The sequence below is a fragment of the Wasmannia auropunctata genome, unplaced genomic scaffold (genome assembly GCF_000956235.1).
Source record: "Wasmannia auropunctata unplaced genomic scaffold, wasmannia.A_1.0 LD334193.1, whole genome shotgun sequence".
NCBI classification, from domain to species: domain Eukaryota; kingdom Metazoa; phylum Arthropoda; class Insecta; order Hymenoptera; family Formicidae; genus Wasmannia; species Wasmannia auropunctata.
The window spans coordinates 72,998-92,307 of record NW_012028697.1 but is presented as its reverse complement, the minus strand read 5'-3'; the positions used below and the strand labels follow the sequence as shown (position 1 = coordinate 92,307).

The 19,310-nt window shown below is 38.0% G+C and overlaps 1 protein-coding gene across 3 annotated transcripts in view; it reads right to left on the bottom strand.

Moving 5' to 3' along the window:
* Nucleotides 1–413: 413 nt before the first annotated feature.
* Nucleotides 414–19,310, bottom strand: part of LOC105459421 (microtubule-associated protein Jupiter) — a 35,364-nt gene continuing 16,467 nt past the window's right edge. The window contains exons 2-5 of one of the 3 annotated variants that reach the window (XM_011705419.1): nucleotides 11,193–11,605; nucleotides 9,866–9,889; nucleotides 7,989–8,069; nucleotides 414–3,060 (exon numbers count right to left, since the gene is read on the bottom strand). In XM_011705419.1, the coding sequence (XP_011703721.1) occupies nucleotides 2,870–3,060; nucleotides 7,989–8,069; nucleotides 9,866–9,889; nucleotides 11,193–11,605 (709 nt within the window). In that variant the 3' untranslated portion in view covers nucleotides 414–2,869. The remainder of the gene's footprint in view (nucleotides 3,061–7,988; nucleotides 8,070–9,865; nucleotides 9,890–11,192; nucleotides 11,606–19,310) is intronic. The other 2 variants (XM_011705420.1, XM_011705421.1) reach the window with 2 other exon arrangements.

Sequence of the window (19,310 nt, the reverse complement as noted above, 5' to 3'; positions counted from 1 at the left end):
GTGGGGGGGGGGGGAGGGAGCGGCTGGCTCCTCGGCTCGCCGAGCGCGAAGTCCTGGTTCCGATCGCCCGGATTGAAAAGAAGAGAGATAAGTATACAATACCGATAAATAGATAAATAATATTAGTTTTGTGGATAAATCTGAGGAGAAGACGACAACGATGTCCATTTTTTACTTTCGAGAAACTCGACGACGCGACGCGACGAAACCTTTACATCTGCGTTATCCAGCGTGCCGTCGCGCTTTCTCCGTTCGTTCCGCAGTCGAAACCGTCCATCGTGGATGATCTCGCGAGCAAAAACGGAGCTTCTCGGTCTCTCTCACTCTCTCTTTCTCTCTTCGCGATCGTTCGCGCAAACGATAAATCAATGCGATTGAGAAGGCACGGAGAGATTAAGAAAAGCACTTGAAACTTGGTTTCAATGGGTTATACATAGTACACTTTTATTTCTCGAAATAACACATGCCTACTTCTAATATACAGTTCCGAGGTCTCCATCTCGCAGATTCATTTGTCAAACGCGCGCTCTGCTGCTACTTCTCAGTCCATTCCTCTCACGTTCCTAATCGTACGCGACTCGAATCATCGACACTTCGTCTTTCTTCCTTTTTTTTTCAAACAGTACCACGAATCGACGGTTACTCTATTCAAAATGTCAATTATCCCATTAATTACGTGTTGTTCTGACAGGTTTTTTTCTTCGAACGCTTGACAGGATTGATTGGTGCAACGTTTTTTTTTTACTCTGTTCTCGCTCCTAATCAACGCCGCATTCTATAGTTAACGATCGCAGTCCTACGGTCATACGATCACAGTATTCTTCTGTTATGCGTTCTGATACATGAACATACGTGTCAGTTGCCCTTCACCTCGGAGGTGGGAGCGAGTTCTTCAATTAAACGGATAGTGACATGCAGCAACACGTGGAAACGAGCAAAACGGTCGCGGTCGCTCGACGGTGACAAGACCAGATCGTTCGGGATCGCGAATGAATGGGTCGCATAAATAAAAACCGAGCAACGCTCTTGCTTATCGTAACCAAGCACTTTGAACAACATGGGTGAAAATGTCGGAGCACTCGAGTTGACAACCATCAATGAATCGAATATCATAAAACCGTTGCAAAGAGAACATAATTTTCACATTCGAGTTATATTATATTTCTATGATTGGATTATTGAGCGATACAGCAAAGTGGCATTTATTGGCAAATATTTCGAAACGCAAACCAAAATTTTCTTCTTTTTAGGTTTATCCTACAGATCGTTAGATCGCAAGTACTCCAAATACGCATGATTTTAACATTCGACTTATATTCTCATTCTGTGACTGGATTATTGATCGATACAGCAAAGTGGCGTTTATTTATAGCAAATATTTTGAGACAGAAATTGAACGTTAACTTCTCTCCTTTTTTTTAGGTTTATCCTGGATCGCTAAATCGCACAAGTCTCTGGCGGCTTTCATAAATCTTAAGATATTTTCTTACTATATAATTTTGTATTTCAAACTTGATTGTTTTCCCTTCCATCGAGAGTTATGTACTTGATCTTCCCCAATTATTCATATGATTCATTATATGTAAATCGTTTTTTTTTTTCACCGATAGGAAATCGCGCTTCCTAACAAAGTGATTTACGACTCCACGAATCGTTCGTCGACCGGCGCGCCAGCCGCGAAGGTGTACGCTTTACGCGCGATGATCGCTTTAACTACCTCTATACAGTTACGCGATAAAGTTGCTCCTCCCATGCTGGAGGTTGCTAATTGAAGGACCGGTAATTTACGCTCAAGGGAACCCGGGGATTTGTTTCGTCCTCGCGCGCGCTCCCACATCTACCACGCAGGAGAAATGCCGCGGTGGCGGCATTTAAATATTCGAAGACACACACTTTTGCCTCTGTTCCCTACTAGACACAAAATCGAGACATAAGACGTCTAAAAGACGCTTCGAAGACATTTTTGCGAGAGACGTCTGAAAGGCGTCTAAAAGACATTTTAAAGACTTATATCCCGATTTAGGACTGTTTTCTAGGCTCATTCTTCTGTTCTCCACTCAATGCAATTCGATTTCTCGCAAATACAATTAATTAATTAATCTTTGACATAAAATACGAGTCCGCGTGTGTGACGCGATTGAAATCCAGAGAACTCACGATGTATCTAATGTATCTATAATCTCGATAAATTTAAATACATGATCTTCACCATTGCTGATTGAACGCAACCCACTGCTCGTTTCTGTGTTGCGAATATCTAGGGAAAGAGGGAGGAATTCGCAGTTTTAATATTATTATTATTATTACTTTCGTCCGCTCTTTCGTTGAACCCTTTCGACCCCGGCATCGAACATCGTTTAACATCCTCGTTTTGAAAGAGGCGATTGATCACGTTAGCGCGTATTACATCCGGAATCAATTTCACTGTGTTCTCCCCGAAGGCCGAAAGAGTTACACTCCGTCGTCCGAGAATCAAGAGGCCTAAAAGAGTTAACTCATTCTTAACTCCACATTCCGTGTGTATTTCCTTGAATTAGTACAAAGCGAAAGAGAATGATGTGTAGCGTTAATCCATTAAAGCCCACGATTTATTATCTCGCCTCTGTCTCTCTATTTTTATTATCTCGTATGTCTAGAAAAATCATAGAAAAGGTATTATTACTCGTCGCTGCAGGTGTACAGTGGCAAAATAGACTTCCGCTCGGAACGGACGACGATTAAGAAAGGCTCTAGGTGGAGATTTTTGGGCTTTAATGGGTTAATAGTACAGGACCGAAAGAATTATCCAGAGGGAATCCCCCTTCGAAGGAGGGGGAGAGGGGGCGGGGACGGAATGACACCCCTCTCCCGATGGCGACGACGTCGCCCTTTACCAGAGTCCGGATGAATAGCCACCGGGCGGGACGCGGGTGCGCGTCGGCGGCTTGGCCGTCGCCGGCGACGTGTCGTTCGACTTCTCGCCGCTGCTGCTGGAATTCGAGCTGGCGATTCCGTTCTGCATGGCCGGCCCGTTCTTCTGTGCCTCAGATGCGTAGCCGATTCCGGTTACCGGATTGCCATCTGCAGAAATGATGTTTTTTCGCTCGTTAGTGGAAATCATCATCAAGACTGATTCTAATATATCTATTTGATTTTCTAATATTTTCTTCTAGTATCGCGAACGTATATAAGCTCAATGACCGAGCGATTGAGAATTAATTATCTATCTACTAATGCGACAGCGATTAACTTTAATCGTCATGGTCTTGATTTTTCGTTGTCCGTTCTTATTTCAAGATCGTCTTAAGTAATATCTTAGATAACTATTTAAGATGCTAAATACCTATTTAAATAACTATTTAAGATGCATAATTGATTTATGATTTAAGACTCTTATATTTAAGACGGTATTAAATTAAATATAACTATAAGAACGGACTACGAATACCGAACTAAGTATTTCTTTAATTTTATAAAATTTGTTCATTGAAATTTGTTTAAAATTAATTGGTGTCTAAATTTCGCTGGCTGTGTGCGATAGACATTTTGGTTAATTAATTATTGAGTTTTTATCAAGAGATCTTTTCATCTCCCTGAGATAAGACACGTCATTAATCTCGAGACAGACCTAATGATTGATACGCAATTTCTAAATAGAAGCTGCATGTTTTTGTTTACATTACGTGATTTATTAATTTTATGTAATTAATAATTACGCAGTTCAACAAAAAATGATTTCTTTTCAAACACCAGAATGAAACTAGTTATTTCCCATAGTCTTTTTCGATACTAAATATAAAGTTGTCAAATTCGCTCTATCACGTCACAATTTTGAGAAATTATAGTTATAGTTGCAAATAAACTATTTTCATATATTTTTATTTATAACTATGATGTGCTGGAGAAGTTTTATTGCAATCAAATTTACGAATATTGTTAGAATTTTTAATCCTTAAAAAGATATTTGGTGTCAACCATGATTAATAAGATAATCATGATTAAATGTGAGATCTATTGCAGAAAAAAGGTGTGAATTAAATCAATAACGGTTTACCAAACACTAAACAATTTTCAATTCTATTTATTTAAACTCAAGGATTTTTTAAATCGCTGAGTTATATACAAATCTGATGTTAAAAATAACAAAATGATCTAATTCATATAGTTTATCCGCAATAGACCCCATATTTAACCATCTTATAAAATATCTTATTAATCATAAACGACACAAAAAATTCTGTTTAAGAGCTGACAAAGTTGTACTTAATTTTGATTACAATAAAACCTCTTCAGCACGTTATATATAATAGTTATAACACGTAAAATAGCCTTTTTGGAACTTTAATTACAAATTTTTCAAAATTATGATGTGATAGCGCAATTTAATAATTGGATTCAGCGTATTTAGTGTCTATAAAACACGAAATGACTAGTCTCGTTATGATTTTTTTTTCTTGAACTGTTATCAAACAAATTTTTCTGAAAAATAAATTACACTTTTCTATTTTTCAAATTTTTCTGAGAAATAAATTACACTGCGTTATTTTATAGAAACTACATGCATTTTATGTGATTGAATTTTATAACAAAATAACTGTGTTATCTCGGGTAACATGTTACATATATAAAAATTTTTCTATCCGTAGAGACAGATACACTTGAGATATGAAAAATTGAATAGTACATGAGTCACGTTCCGTTTCCACACGCGATTTTCTGGCATGCAAATGATTCAGAGCGTAGGAACTCTCGATTCAGCTAATTCAATCGCGATTTTCCTTTTCGAAGAATCGTGCGCGAGGGAATCGACAAATAAGATTAACCCTTAATACTCCAACTGGACTCGACATAATAATTTTATTTCAGCAGCTGCAATGTCGGAATTAAATGCAAGAATTCTTAATATATACTTTTTCCTGTATTTTTTCAATAAGTAATTTTTTTATGCTTATTATATTAAATATATTATGATTAAAAATTTAACAAATTCGAACTTTTACGTTTAAATTTAATGTAACAGAAAACTATTTCTTTTCCTGTGAAAGGAAACCCCGGATTTCATCCGGGTAAATAGCGATATGATTAAAATTATATTATTAAAATGTAAAACAATAATTTTTTAAATATATTAATAATTATAAAATATTCAATATATTCTTCATTTTCTATAAAAAAAACTATAAAATTTGCATTGCAATCAAAATATTATTTTTAATTATTTATTTGATAATTTTTTAATTTTTTAAATCAAATATTTATTCAATTTTTATACAATTCTAATTTTAATTAGGAACTGACGAAACAAAATGTTAAATTTGTTATGGAGCACAAAGGGTTAAGAAATTACGTCCGGTTGTAATTTATTAATCGATTTTATCGTTACGTTCCTACGCACCTGACAGAAGGACGTCGATAAAGTCCAAAATTCTAATCCAAAATTCTATCGAAATCCACATGCTACCGTCGTACGCTTTTACACACACTCTACCACGTGACAAAACAACGCTACAAAATTAGTCCCCCAACTAAAACATCTTGGGACGTGATTCCTCAACTCGTTCGGTTACAACCACGATTGTCGCACCAGTTGATAGTTTATCTCGAGGGACTAGGAAGGGAGGTAGGAATTGCTCAATTTCGCAGGCGATTAAGCACACAGTTCAATCAGTCGTAAAAAGCCAACGAACAACAAATTTCGCGTGTCGTCTGCGACACCGAAATTAACACCTGTAATAAAGCTACGAGAAAGACATAACGAGATACATACGAGATATTACTTAATTATCATTACACTCTAAGCATGATCGCAATGAACTTACCGTAGCATCCCGCGAACGTCGGGACGCGAGACACGAAGCGACGAAGAATGAAGAGACTCGACATACCTACTCGTTCGACTCGCTTATGTTTGAATTATCATTTGATAATTTTTTTCCGAACAGGCTCAAGTGAGTCTTCATTAACGTGAATTCGAATGAGTCCGAATTGGCTCGAATTTGTAACAGAAAAATAAAATGGGAAATGGACACGAGCACGAATAACGCAAGCATTAATTCGCTAACGTCTTCATTCATTGTCTTCATTCGCTTATATTCTTTTTTACAAAGTGATCCCACTGACTTTTGATTTGCAATAAATAATTAAAGGGCTGCTGCAACAGTGATAATAATTTAACCTACATTTTGTGCAGTAACAACAGAGAAGATAAACCCTAAAGTTAAAATAATGAACTTCGGAGTTCACTGAGAGAAAAAAAATATGTTGCAATTACCACAATTTAACTACACTGTATAGTCACATTCTCGGTTAAGCAATATATTTATTTTACTAAATCATGAATAGGTTAGAATTATTATTACTAACAAAAAAGCAGTAATAACAATATAAAAATAGAGCTAACAATAATTATTTTAATTTAGTTTATTGTTACCATTATAGTAGCTATTATAGTCACAAATATCAAACACTTTTCTCTCAGTGTTTTCACCATTTTTGTAAAATGTGGGATAGTCTACTGTTGCAGCACAGCAAGTCCTTCGATTGTTCAAAAGTCTCATCGACTGTCTTATCATTTGACGCACGTCGAACTTTCAAGTTCAACGAACGATGCACGTCACGCGCGCGGATACTTCAAACGTAAATAGCGGTATCGATAGGACCTCCCCGTAGATTTCGATTTATGCGGCGTACGTCCTCTACTTAAATGCACTTCCCGGGCGGCGATAGGCCGTAGGACATTATTACCACCAGTATTAAACGCCAGGGTCCCCCCGTGCGATTAAACAACGCGGAAGACGTTGTAACGGAACGCCATGCTCGTAATTCCACGGCGCTTGATAAACAATTCGCCATGTTCGTTCGGGATCTCGTCGCGACGCGACGAGGAGACGTTTCCACGAACCCCTATGGTCCTTTCCACCTACTGTGGTCTTGGTAAACGTCTCTCGAAAGCTCTCGTTTCAATCTTGCAAGAATTGCGTTCGAAAGGCCTCGTTGAACGCTCGGAATAAAAAAAAATACGCGATTAAGTTTCCTCCTCGTATAAATATTTATTGTTCGTATGGTTATTACTTTTTGTAATTACGTTGTTTAACGCGATTCGTGAGCTAAGAGCTGCGCGCGTGCTGCGAGATATAACGAGAGAGAGAGAAGCATTTATACTCTTACATTTACAATTAGCGCGAATTTATTAGCGGATGTGTTCAATTATGAATCCCGCATTCCAAAACAGAGTTCTCGCGGCGATAATTAATTTTCCTTCATTCGAACGTTTGCGTTCGGAAAATTAGCTTGATTAGATAAGAATCTTCTAATAAGGCGCTTACAACTTGAAAGATTGAAATGAAAGATTGAAAAAATAGATCGAAAGAACGATTTCACTCAAGTTACAGTTAACTACAGTTCTAAAGAAAATTTACTTTGTATCTAGTTTTTATACTACTTATAAAAACTTAATTAAATTAAACTTATACATTACATTAAAATATATTTAATTTCATTTTCTAAAATATCTTTCACAAGAATTGCTTAAAGGAAATTGAAAAATATAAAAAAAAGAGTCAACTTAAGTGAGACTATCATTGCACTTCCCAAGCAGAACAACAAAAAGTCATCATGATATTATTAAAATAACTCTATTATTATTCAATTAAAATTCATGTCTCGTTCCATCACGATTTATTTTGACGTTATCATAATCTGTGGTTCTAGCTTGAATTAAGTCTCAAGAAATTGCATTTGCTTGCTATTAGGGAATCGTATGTAGGTTATTATAAACTAATCTGGCGACTTAAATTTATTTAATTCGCAATTTACTCTACTTAATCTACATATTTTCGTCAGTTAGAAATATCTCCAAAGATATAAAATAATCAAATCTCCGATCTGCCTAAAAAATGTAAGTTTCGCAAAGACAGGGATCAGGAAAAATCGTCACGCGTGTCCTGGGAAAGAGATTAAGGAACATGGCGTTGGAAGAATATTGAAATCGGATAATTAGTGAACGTTACCTCGATACTTTCGTGGGATGCGCCTCAAGGGCGTCATCTCGATTCCGTCTCCGGTGACCGGGTTGCGCGCCGGCAATCCTCCTGCCGTAGGGGACACGGCCGACGAGGGTGGCGCCGTTCGACAGCCCACACGTGTTTTCGCCGCCACGTGCGCGCGAAGCGACGTGCGTAAGTAAGCCCACAGAGCCATTTCACCGTTTCACCCCATGCACCGTACCACCGTCGCAAAACCCACAACCGTAAACCCCAACCAACTTGTGTTAATACGCGGCAATTCGTACGGACGGATACCGCAGATACCGTCGTGCCTACTGTTGTCCTTTTCCGAGACTCTACGTGCATCTCGCATATTTCCACGTCTTTTTACTTTTACTTTTACATATATATATATATATATATACAGGATGATCCAGGTCACCCAGAGGAGCCGGCATCTACGTATTCCTCATGAGAAACTGATTGTAAGTTGTTATTAAAATGTTAATAACATAATATTTTCGACTCAGTTTTTCGTGAGGAATACGTAGATGCCGGCTCCTTCGGATGACCTGGATCACCCTGTATATATAAAAGTAATTTAAATATATATATTAAATATATATATGTTATTTAAATTATATAATTTGTTTATTTTGTTATAAAAATATTATGTCTTTAGACTTATGTTTGAGACCAAGTATTGATTCAATAATTTGGTGTTTGTTAATCCGATTAAAAGGATGCCTCCGATATCTTGGATTCGTCCGTACGACAAAAATTAAGATAAAAGCAAAATAGAAAACAGTGTGTGTTGTGCTCAAAGTTGTGAAGGAGTGAATATTTACAGCAGCAGTAAAATACAGAAACACAGTAGTGATATTGTTGAGAAAGCAAGAGACAAGAGAGATCACACGCCGTGTTATGCCGATTAGGAAAAGGAAGACTTTCGTTTATAATATTTCTCGTTTCTACCGACGACATGTATTATTGTTGATGAAATCTTTCCGATATTCCGAATTAATATGCCGGTGTTATCGAGGGAAAAATCTCTCGCGGCCGTGCGTGCTTTTGTTAAACCGATCGGAAAGTTAATGCAAATGTAAATGTAAATTAAATATATTAATGTATTATTATTTATCGAGTCTCGAGATAGTGCACCTCGTCCGCGAAAATTCAAGTGAATGAATCTGGCAAACGACATCGAAAGATTTTTTTTCTTTGGCAAATGGTCTTTTAACAAATCTGCCCAAAGTTTTTATCAATGAGTCATAAATCATAATGCACATTTCTAATTTACCGGATCTATTTATTTAATATTATCTATACAAAGAGAACGAGACTGCGTCCAAAGTCGACAAAAATGTAATAATTTACGTTTTAAAGAATACGTTTTAAAGTATAAAAGAACTGCTATCGTGATCGAGAACAAAAATTTCCTCTTTCCTAATTCATAATTTGTCGTTCCTCAATGTCGTTTACTATGAATTCATTACAAGTGAACGCAAATCGTGTGTGTGAGAGAAATACAAATAATTTAACGTAAAGCGAAATGTAATGTTATTAGCGGAATCCACGAAACTTAAGATCTAAGGCGGTAATGTGGTCTAACTCAAAATATGTGTTGTTCCTATTTTCGTGGCAGGCCCTGAAGTAACGTGATGAAATGCTGAGAGAGGTACACGATACGAATTTTCTACATAAAAAAAACATGACAAATCAAACGTCTCTTTCACTACGACGGCCACGGTTGTCAATTTTCTCAATGACGAGCTTCTATTTTGTTTCTTTTTTTCTGAAATGATTCCCGGGCAATTTTTTCTACGCGTCTAATTATGATCATAGAAGGAAGTGTGGTAGTGTCGTGTGTCATCTACTTGAATGTCTCGTTACACACTTACGAAATCGTTTCTTTCTCCTAAAAGCTGCTTGCGAACAGTTCAAGGAAAGTGACATATATTTAAAAAAAAGAAAAATAGAGCTATATATTCATATATATTACACAGATATTCATTTGTGGAATCTCCTTTAGTGTCTCGCTAGCTCCGCATCGACGGGCCGAAAGCGCCGACTCGGCGATAACTCGGTTCGCGTGCAAAGGAAAAGAAAAAAAAAGGAGCGTATCGATTTCGCGCCCAACCGAAGAAACTTTCGCCGTTGATCCCATTAGGCGTGATTTCACGTACAGTAAAAAGAAAACATCGGTGCGCGCTGCGCTATCGATCGAATATCGAGTATACGTACGCGGTTCTTAACGTGTAAGTAAAGCACTAATCTATAATAGCGCAATCGAGATAACGGAATTAATGTACTTCGATCTTTCCTTAGCGAGAGATAGAAAAAAAATCGTTCTCAAAAACGCAAAGTTTGCCTGCGCGCAATATACAATAAACTTTTAACGAGCGTGAACTCCCGAGAGACCGCGATTACGGTTCCCGATGAGAAAGTTTTACTTCCCGTCGTGACAGAAGCGCGATAATCAGAACGGAAAACGATTTTTAGCGCGCCAAGAGCCTGCGACACACACATATTTCAACTTAGATCGGGAGTATCACCCATTGGTATTCGGGCGTTTTTACAAAGAGGAGCATCACCTGAATGTGGAAACAGTTTAGGAAGTCCCGGGGTGTATCTGTATTTTCCACTGACAATTAGTCAATATTGCCTTTGTCGAATATTGGATATTTCCTTCGATATTCAAAGATATTAGATAATTCATTAAAAATGTCGTAAATTAAGTGAAGATTCTTGAAATTAAAAAAAATGTAAAATAAAAATAAGGCTAATAAAGAGTTTAGTGTGATAAGTATAAAAATAATATAAAAAGATTTAATTAATTCTTAGAGAATTTAAATCTTTATGTATTATTTTGTGTGAAAATGGCTCGAATTTGAGCCGAAATATTTAATCTTTTACATATTATTTATTTCTATTTTATCAAATATTGCGCATTGTCGTCCGTGTTAGACTCTTTTATTAACTCTCTATTTTTATTATATTTTTTTCATAAATTAAAGTTTCCTGCAACATTGAAAAATTTAATTTCGAAGCAATTATCCTGTTAGATACAATGTCACAGAGGATGTAGTGATTTTAAATATCAAATAGCTTTTTTTGCAGTATCATCAAATTGCTAATCAGAATATCGGAGGGAAAGTGGACAAATCACTGTCGTCCACCCCGGGACGGGACTTCGCTACCGCTTCCTCATTCGCCACGGGCCCTTACCTGTCATATCATTGGACGAGTTGCTGCCGTTGCTGGCATAGCCGTTGGCGATGCCGCCCGACGAGTTGCTGCTGGCCGTGCTCTTCGCGGGCGACGTCGCGGCGCCCGACGATAGCGACGAGATCGACGATCCCCCGCTGAGGGGAATATTGCTGCGCATACGATTTCTCGCATTTGGGGTGGGTGGGGCATCGGGGGGGCCAAACAGGCGTTTGTATGAATCATTACCGGGCTTGTTGCTGCGGGGCGACACGGCAGCGTTTCCGTTGTCGCACTTGTCGGTGCCGTTGATGTTGCCGAAGAGGGCCGAGCCCAGCTGGGACTGATTGTAGGCCTTGACACGCCGCGGGCTCGTCTCTTCCGGGGCCGCGCCGAATATATCGCTGCTGCCGCCGCCGGGCGGTTTCAGCACCCTGAAATCAAGACGAAGAATGAAATGATGAGCGAAAAGACTAAGAAGAGATTACAGATCCGCGGTCGGGATTTGAGAGTAAAAAAATTTGCGCCCATCAAAGATAGTAATCCGAAAAATATATTTTTTCATACAAATTGTAAATTGTAGATTAAACAAAACTTCTTTCCTCCTTTTTTCTTTACAATTTTTCGAACATACACGGAAAGAACGATTCTGCTGAAATATCTAAAATTTAGTTGGTTACAGATCTTAAAATAATTTTGTAGGATCATGAAAATAATTATGTTGGAAACTCAAGTATGATGAGCAATGCTGCATTTGATATTTTAACAATTAGTTTGAGTTTTTAACATAATTATTTTAATGATTCAACAAAATTATTTTCAGATTTGTATTCAGTTAATTTTATATATTTCAGTAAAATCGTTCTTTCAGCAAATAGAAGGAAGAAAGTGTCACGTATCTAACATAGCGTGTTATTTATATGCGGAAAACTCAATCTCACACACAAGTATACATTTATTACACATTCGGATTTGCAGTGTAGATTTCTAAAGCTCATTCAACATAAACAACATTAGTTGACATAACGTTCAGTCATAAATAACCGTATTATTAGATACGTATTCACGCCGGTCTCTCTCAGATAACGTCATTTCTTCAAGAGCAAGATGAACGGCATCGGACGTTGACAATGGTGAAATCGGCAACGGTGAAATCGAATCGGACACACGAGTACGATATCCCGAACTCCATATCTCGATAAGCTAATGCGCCGACAAACCGGCGGATAGAGAGCGCGGACGAATTGCAATTTGCGGGTGCAAATCCGCGCTGATTTCCGCTTAACGAGGCACGGTGCGTGCGACACGCGCGCACTGTCGCGTGCGTACGATAGTTAAAGAGAAAGGGGGTAAAAAAAAGAGACCAAGGGGAATTGGTGTAGAGGCCCGAGTAATTAGGAATATAAAGCGCTTCCTTTTTTTCTTCTCTGAACTGTCACGGGGACCGGAGCGGAGGATGGGAGCGGGCGGTTCAATTAGAAGCGTAATATCACTTAGGCAACGACGCGTGCCTCGTGTGCGTCCCCCCGTTTTTTCAATCGCTCGTAGACGATCTGGTTTCAAGAATGATTGCTTTTGTCTTATGAAATTAACAATGGAAGCCTGGGATCAATTGAGTTAAACAAAATACTTTACTGTTACTTTACAACGAAGAAACTGTCATTACTTAAGTATCGACTGAACTGAATACTGGAATTATTTTTCGAATTCATTAAAATATACATATGAATATATGGGTATTTGAGAAAAAAAATTAATGTGTATCAATTTGATTTCAAAATCTTTTTCAGATATTTTTGATACAAATATATCACATTGCTGGTCATTAAAATTGCAGTAATGCATAAAAAAACACGTATTAAATCGAAATTTATATAGGATGGATATGTCATAGTAATATAAAAATGCGCGATATTTTTAATAAAAATATCAAATTGTACAAGCATACATACATTATATACATATTACACATAATTGTATAATACAAAACTTCTAAACCTGTACATTCCATGTATTAAAAATAATCTGCTATATAAATATCATTTTTATATTTCATATCTTTCTTGGTTGCAATTTTAATGACCAGCGCTGTGTGTGTGTGTGTGTGTACTATTTATTTATTTATAAATAAAAATTAAATCTAAATCTGCACACACACACACACACACACACACGCGCGCGCGCGCACTTTTCGATGGAATAAGCAAATTTGCCAAATGATACTGCAGAATAAATAATCATGCGTTGCGCTCATCTCGAATTAACGGATAATAGTAAGAAATCATTAATTCGCGATCAAGGAAATAACGTTCCGGTTTAATTAATGACGCGCGGCCTTCATTTCGCGGCGTTGCGTCTCGCGTCGTTGTACTATCACGATGATGAATGGACATTTCCGCGTTATTACATCTCAGATGATTGCATATCAGAGGAAAGTTGATAGAAATGTCGGGGAGCCATGGCGCGCGCACGGCTAGATTTTGCGAAATCTTCTGATAGTTTATTGCAGCATCACTGATGCAAGATACATCTTCATCAAACACGTATACGATTATTAAGCATTAATTTGCAATCTCTCATTCCATTTCTTTCGAAGCGTTCGATCGAGGTTTTACAACAATGTTACACATCCTCTCGATTGAACAGTAATTATCAATAGAAAATTAAATATTAATGAAGTATTTCATTCTGAACATTTTATTAGTGAGTTTTGCTGTAATCATGAACCGATTCGAATGCCTAGAGAATTGAGAAAACTGCGACAAAACAGTACAAGCGTTCGCATAGTCTGCATAGGAAAGGATTGCAAATTAATCCTGGAAAGCTACTGTAAGTGCTAATTCAAGCATTTGCTATTACCTAAGTAGATTGTTTTACATTAGAGCTCATTTTATATTTGTTTACATTAAAATAGCGTTAATTGTTAATTATTCAAATACTTTGCAGCAACTTGTAAAATAGATATAAAAGAAGTAAAAAATTCTTAATTGTATACAAGTAAATTTTCACCCAGCATAAAAAAGAATTTTTTTTCTTAAGAGACCTACAATTTAACTAGATACAGATCTGAAAATAATTTTGTTGGATCATAAAAATAATTATTTTATTAAAAAATTTTATTGAAACTTATATTGACGAACAATACTTATTGCAAAAAAAAATTGATATTCTAGCAATCAGTTTGAGTTTCCAACATGATTATTTTGATAGTCCAACAAAATGCGTTTCAGATGTATCCAGTTCTGTAGCCAGTTTTTTAGGATCTTTCAGAGCAAACTCGTTCTTTGCATAGCAGAGTAGTGGTAGCTGTTAACGTATTAAGAAAAACATGAATTACAGCATTCCAGGGTTAATAACAAAAGCTCTCTCAGATTATGAGTTAATTTAACATTTTTAGTTTTCTATATCTCACGCCTCGTATCTCTATTGTATCTCGAAGCCGCGCGATCGCCGTTGCCGGTACACGTCGCGGCGCGACGTGCCCACGTCCCCTCGCGAAAGGTAGCCCCGCGAGACGGAGACGCCGGAGTGCGCGGGTAACGAGGATAATCAATCGAAACCCGTAGGAAGATCGCACGTGCGATCCTGGAGGGGACAGGATGGGTGCGCCGGGAAATATGCTGGCATGACGTGTGTATAAACGCCTCTGCGCGTTCTAACCCATTAACGCGAGCACTCGCGTTAATTGGGCCATCAACCTGCTTCGCGTTTAGCGGCAACGCGCCGCCGTCAGGGCGCCACGAGCAGATCGGCGCTGCATCTCGCAGAATCGACGACGATTTACGATTTTCTCTTTTTTTTCTCTCCTGCCTCTTTTTCATCGCAAGACGTGCTTATGGCTGTTCGGCACGACACGAGTAGCAAGCAGTAAACGGCGAGTAGCGCTTCGTCGTGCGCGCGCGCGCGCGCAGCGATTTGCTGCTCTCCGAAGAGCCGAGAAAAACGGATGGACCTTTGGCGTGGTAACGCGAGCCACTTCCTGGATTATGGCGACGAAAAACGCGACGAAGAAAACGCGTGTCGAAAGGCTGGGTGCGAGACTGGATAGTTGAGATTGTCTCGCTATTTAAAATCGAGAAAAATAAGAGGTATAATATGACGTTGCATGCCTGTAAGATCAAAGTCATGCAAGAACGGAATCGTTTACCGCGCGGTAACTCGCTTACGCAAGTACCAGCGAACGTTCTAACATTTTTCCTTCCCATCTGTCGTTATTTATATAATAACATATCGCTCATTTGCTACAGCAACGAAATAACTCGAGAATTCTTTTTTTTTTTTAATTAAGATAAGGACACTAGATGTGGATTGGGCACTAGTTCCGAATAATTTATTATATTTAAATAATTATTGTATAATACTTTTCATCGAATAAGGCTTATCACGAGACACTTTAGAATTTGTGTTAGCTTTATCAATCGTCAATCGGCGTTTTTTTCTTGTTTACTGGAAACAGCTCTGCATATTCTATTAATATCATTAAGTAATAAAATGTGAGAGATACCTACGTAAGTGTATCTTTAAAAATTCACTCAAAGTTTAATACCTGTAAAGGATTGCCTTATGGCTCAGGAAGTAGTAAATAGCATTAGATTTCATGAATAAAATAATTAACTTACAATTAGTTAAATATGTCTCGCTGCAGGTAGTCTGATCCGCAACTAGACTTAGAGCTTCTAATTGTGGATAATTTTCATTATTTTTTTATTAAAAGTAAAAAAAGCATAAAATAGTACTGAAATTGAATAAAGTTATTCATAACAGTATTCTTCATGAATAATTACAATATATTGAATATGTAACTGATTGTTTGGTATCTTCCTGAATAAAAATATGAATTTTTATCCTTAAGTCCAGAACTAAATGCCCTTAGTTCTACTCTGCAAAAGTAGACAAAAATGGAAATATATAGAAAAAAAAGAAAAAACATACTGTTATTCTTCTGTAATCAACCATTATACCAAAATTGTATTTCAAAATAAATATTTTAAAATTTTTATCATTTAAAACATTTAAACTTCTGGAAAACTTAGTTTTCCAAGCTGTGTCGTCATTGTAGCGAATGAGCGATATGTGTACCAATTTCTCCGATCTCGGCTTAACCTTTAGAATCTCGCTTCAACTGATCTCCCTATACCGCTCGTGCGTGTGTCCGTCTCACTTAGGAGATCAAACGATCAAGACGATAATCCTAAACGGCCTAAACCGCATCCGTATGTTTTCAAGTTCCGCCGAGAAAAGGTTTCGCCGAAGGTTTCAAGCGCAACCAATTAAAGTGGATGATTCGTCTCGTCATAGAAACGCAACTAATCCGAGACGGTGATTTGCTCGGCATGTTGCGTGCACACCAACTGCACCGCACACTGCACAGTGCATATCCCGAGGAAAAGCGCCGTATGCAACGAGCCCCTTAGACCAAAGGAGAGGGAGGGGGAAGGGAGAGAAGGAAACGCGGCGGTTATGGACAATGTTCCGCTATGCGCCTCGCGCGCTTTTTACGAGGCGCAATTTCGCGTTTGAAAATAGGTTTACGGTATCACGCTTGTAGATCATTTTTCTCACGTGGAAGAACAGAAGAAGAGAAAGAGACAGAGGGAGAGAGAGAAAGAGGGGGGGAGGGAGGGGGAGAGTCGTTAACCGTTGGCTTTTCTATTAGATTATCGGACAATTGAATGACGGGACCGACGCGACGGGCCCGGCTACTATCGGAGCCCCGAGGATAAATGGCGCCGAGGCCTATCATCAAGGCGCGATGTAACGCTGATTATAACATTCACGAGTTCGTCTGGCCGACAACGCGAGTACATCGAAACCGGCGGTATGTTTGCACCGCCGTGTGTATACCTCTCGCGAGGTATATCCGCGTCTCGGTATAATCGACGCAGCCTAGGAAATAAGGTCGCGGGGCACCGCCATTATCCACTTTGTGGCCCGGCACCGGCCACAATGAGCGGAATTAACGCTTCTGCGAGGCGCAGCGCGCGCGACGGGGCTTTTGTGGAAACCACGGTGTTGTTCTCATCAATTATATATTCACACGGCTCATTGTCGTTTTTCACGCATCTTACGGTGAGTCAGCCGTCAAGGGACAGCCGTCCGGTCCGCATCTGGTGCTCGTAGTACCTATTAGTTACGTAGATACACATAAGAACCTCACAACTCGACCGCTTTCGCGAACGTTCTTCTGTCGCGCATCCCTTTAAACAGTCGTACACGGAAGGAATGATTTCGCTGAAGTATATAAAAATTTAGCTAGACGTAGATCTGAAAATAATTTGCTGGACCGTTAAAATAATTATGTACGACACTCAAATTTATTACCAGACTATCAAAACTTTTTGCAACATACTTAAGCGTCCTACACAAGGTGTTCGAAAATTCAACCGACAAACTTTCAGAGATTGTCAAAAGGATCATTTTTTGAAAATAAACCTAGGGTCGGAAGCGTGTCGTTACACCGCTACGGCAGTGTTTAAAAAAAATCGGACCTCGAAATATCTCAAAAAATATAAGTTTTATAAAAAATTGTTTCAGACAAAAGTTGTAGGATGTAAAAAGATCTATTTTATCTTTTTACATTTATATATTTTTTTAGATATTTCGAGATCCTTTTTCAAACACTGTCTGCTGTAGCAGTGTGACAACACACTTCCGATCTTAGATTCATTGCAAAAAATGATCTTTTTGATGCCCCCGACAATCTCTGAAAGTTTGTCGGTTGAATTTTCAAACAACCTGTATAATTATAATTTTAATGGTCCAACATAATTATTGTTAAATTTATGTCTAGCTAAATTTTTAAATATTTTAATAAAATCATTCTTTTTTATAGGGAAAATTATAATTTCTGTGACAATGAAAAATTAAGAACGGCTATAATGTTAACGTTAATTTTTAATCTAAAATTAATTTAATCTCGTAAATCTTCAATGTTTCGATACGATTCCATGATCTTTCAACGAATTTTGTCTCGATTCTGAAACTAGTTAAAAATTACCTATAAAATGATATTCGAGGTTTTAACAAATATTTTTAATTATATAAATAAAAAAAACATTTTTAAAAACATTAAAAAAATATTTTTTTTCTTTATGCCAATACCTCGCGGCCTCGTCATATTGAAGGTATAAGTCTATAAGGATTAAAATACCGCCACAGGCCAAAAGATAAAGACCCGACGATCTTGTTTCTCGGCGTCATGGCAAACATCGATTAATCTCGTGGGAGTTCGCGGTGGATGGCACGGGGGAGAGTATTTCGGCGAAAGCAAGGCGATGGGGTCGTACCATCCAGCACGACGTCCCTTGTACTTGACATCGACCTGTCACGGCATAATTCTGCGCCAAAAAAGAAGAAGGAATATAAACGGTGCTGAGATGATCGATTCAAAATCGACGGGCACGCGAACACGTTTGTCTCAACAAAGGAAAATCGAATTTAGGATAGCGTAACAATAATTTGTTTCCAGGTTACCGGTGCGCCGTATCTCACTTTTTACCTTGGCCGAATATTATAATATCGATTTCATATTCTTGTTTTTATTCTTTTGTCGCAAATACGGTAGGATAAATTCTATTAACGTTTATCAAATGCAGTTTCTCGCTTAGCACGCGAATAATATATCGATAATGTTCACGAAAAATACATTCACGTATATAATAATAATATTCCAGACCTAGAGACTACGACCATAATTTTATTTACGCGTCCCGAGATCGGCAACTCCTTCGTAATTATTCAATAATTTTTCGCGGAAGTAGATTAAGCACGTGTCGGACTACGCATTAGAGATTGAAGATTGCAAATTGAAGATTAAAATTTGACCAATCGTACAATTTTAATTGTAATTCGTTTCGTTCCAATTGGTTGAATTCTAATCTTCAATTCGCCATTCCTTCATCTTTAAAATAATTCGGTACTTTAGAGCTTTAGGGTCGTCTCCGAAGGGAGAGAAGAACAGTTAGAGAAGGTCACGCCCGAGTACCTGGGCTCCTGGCACCGCGCCACGTCAAAGGTCCGAAAGGAGGATGTCGATAACAAGGCGCTAGGTAAGTATTGTGCCGATATGCCGTTCGGCCGAGCGAATTTTTATCGCGTATTCGGACAATGGTCATTGTTCCTCTGCCTTAATTACGACAA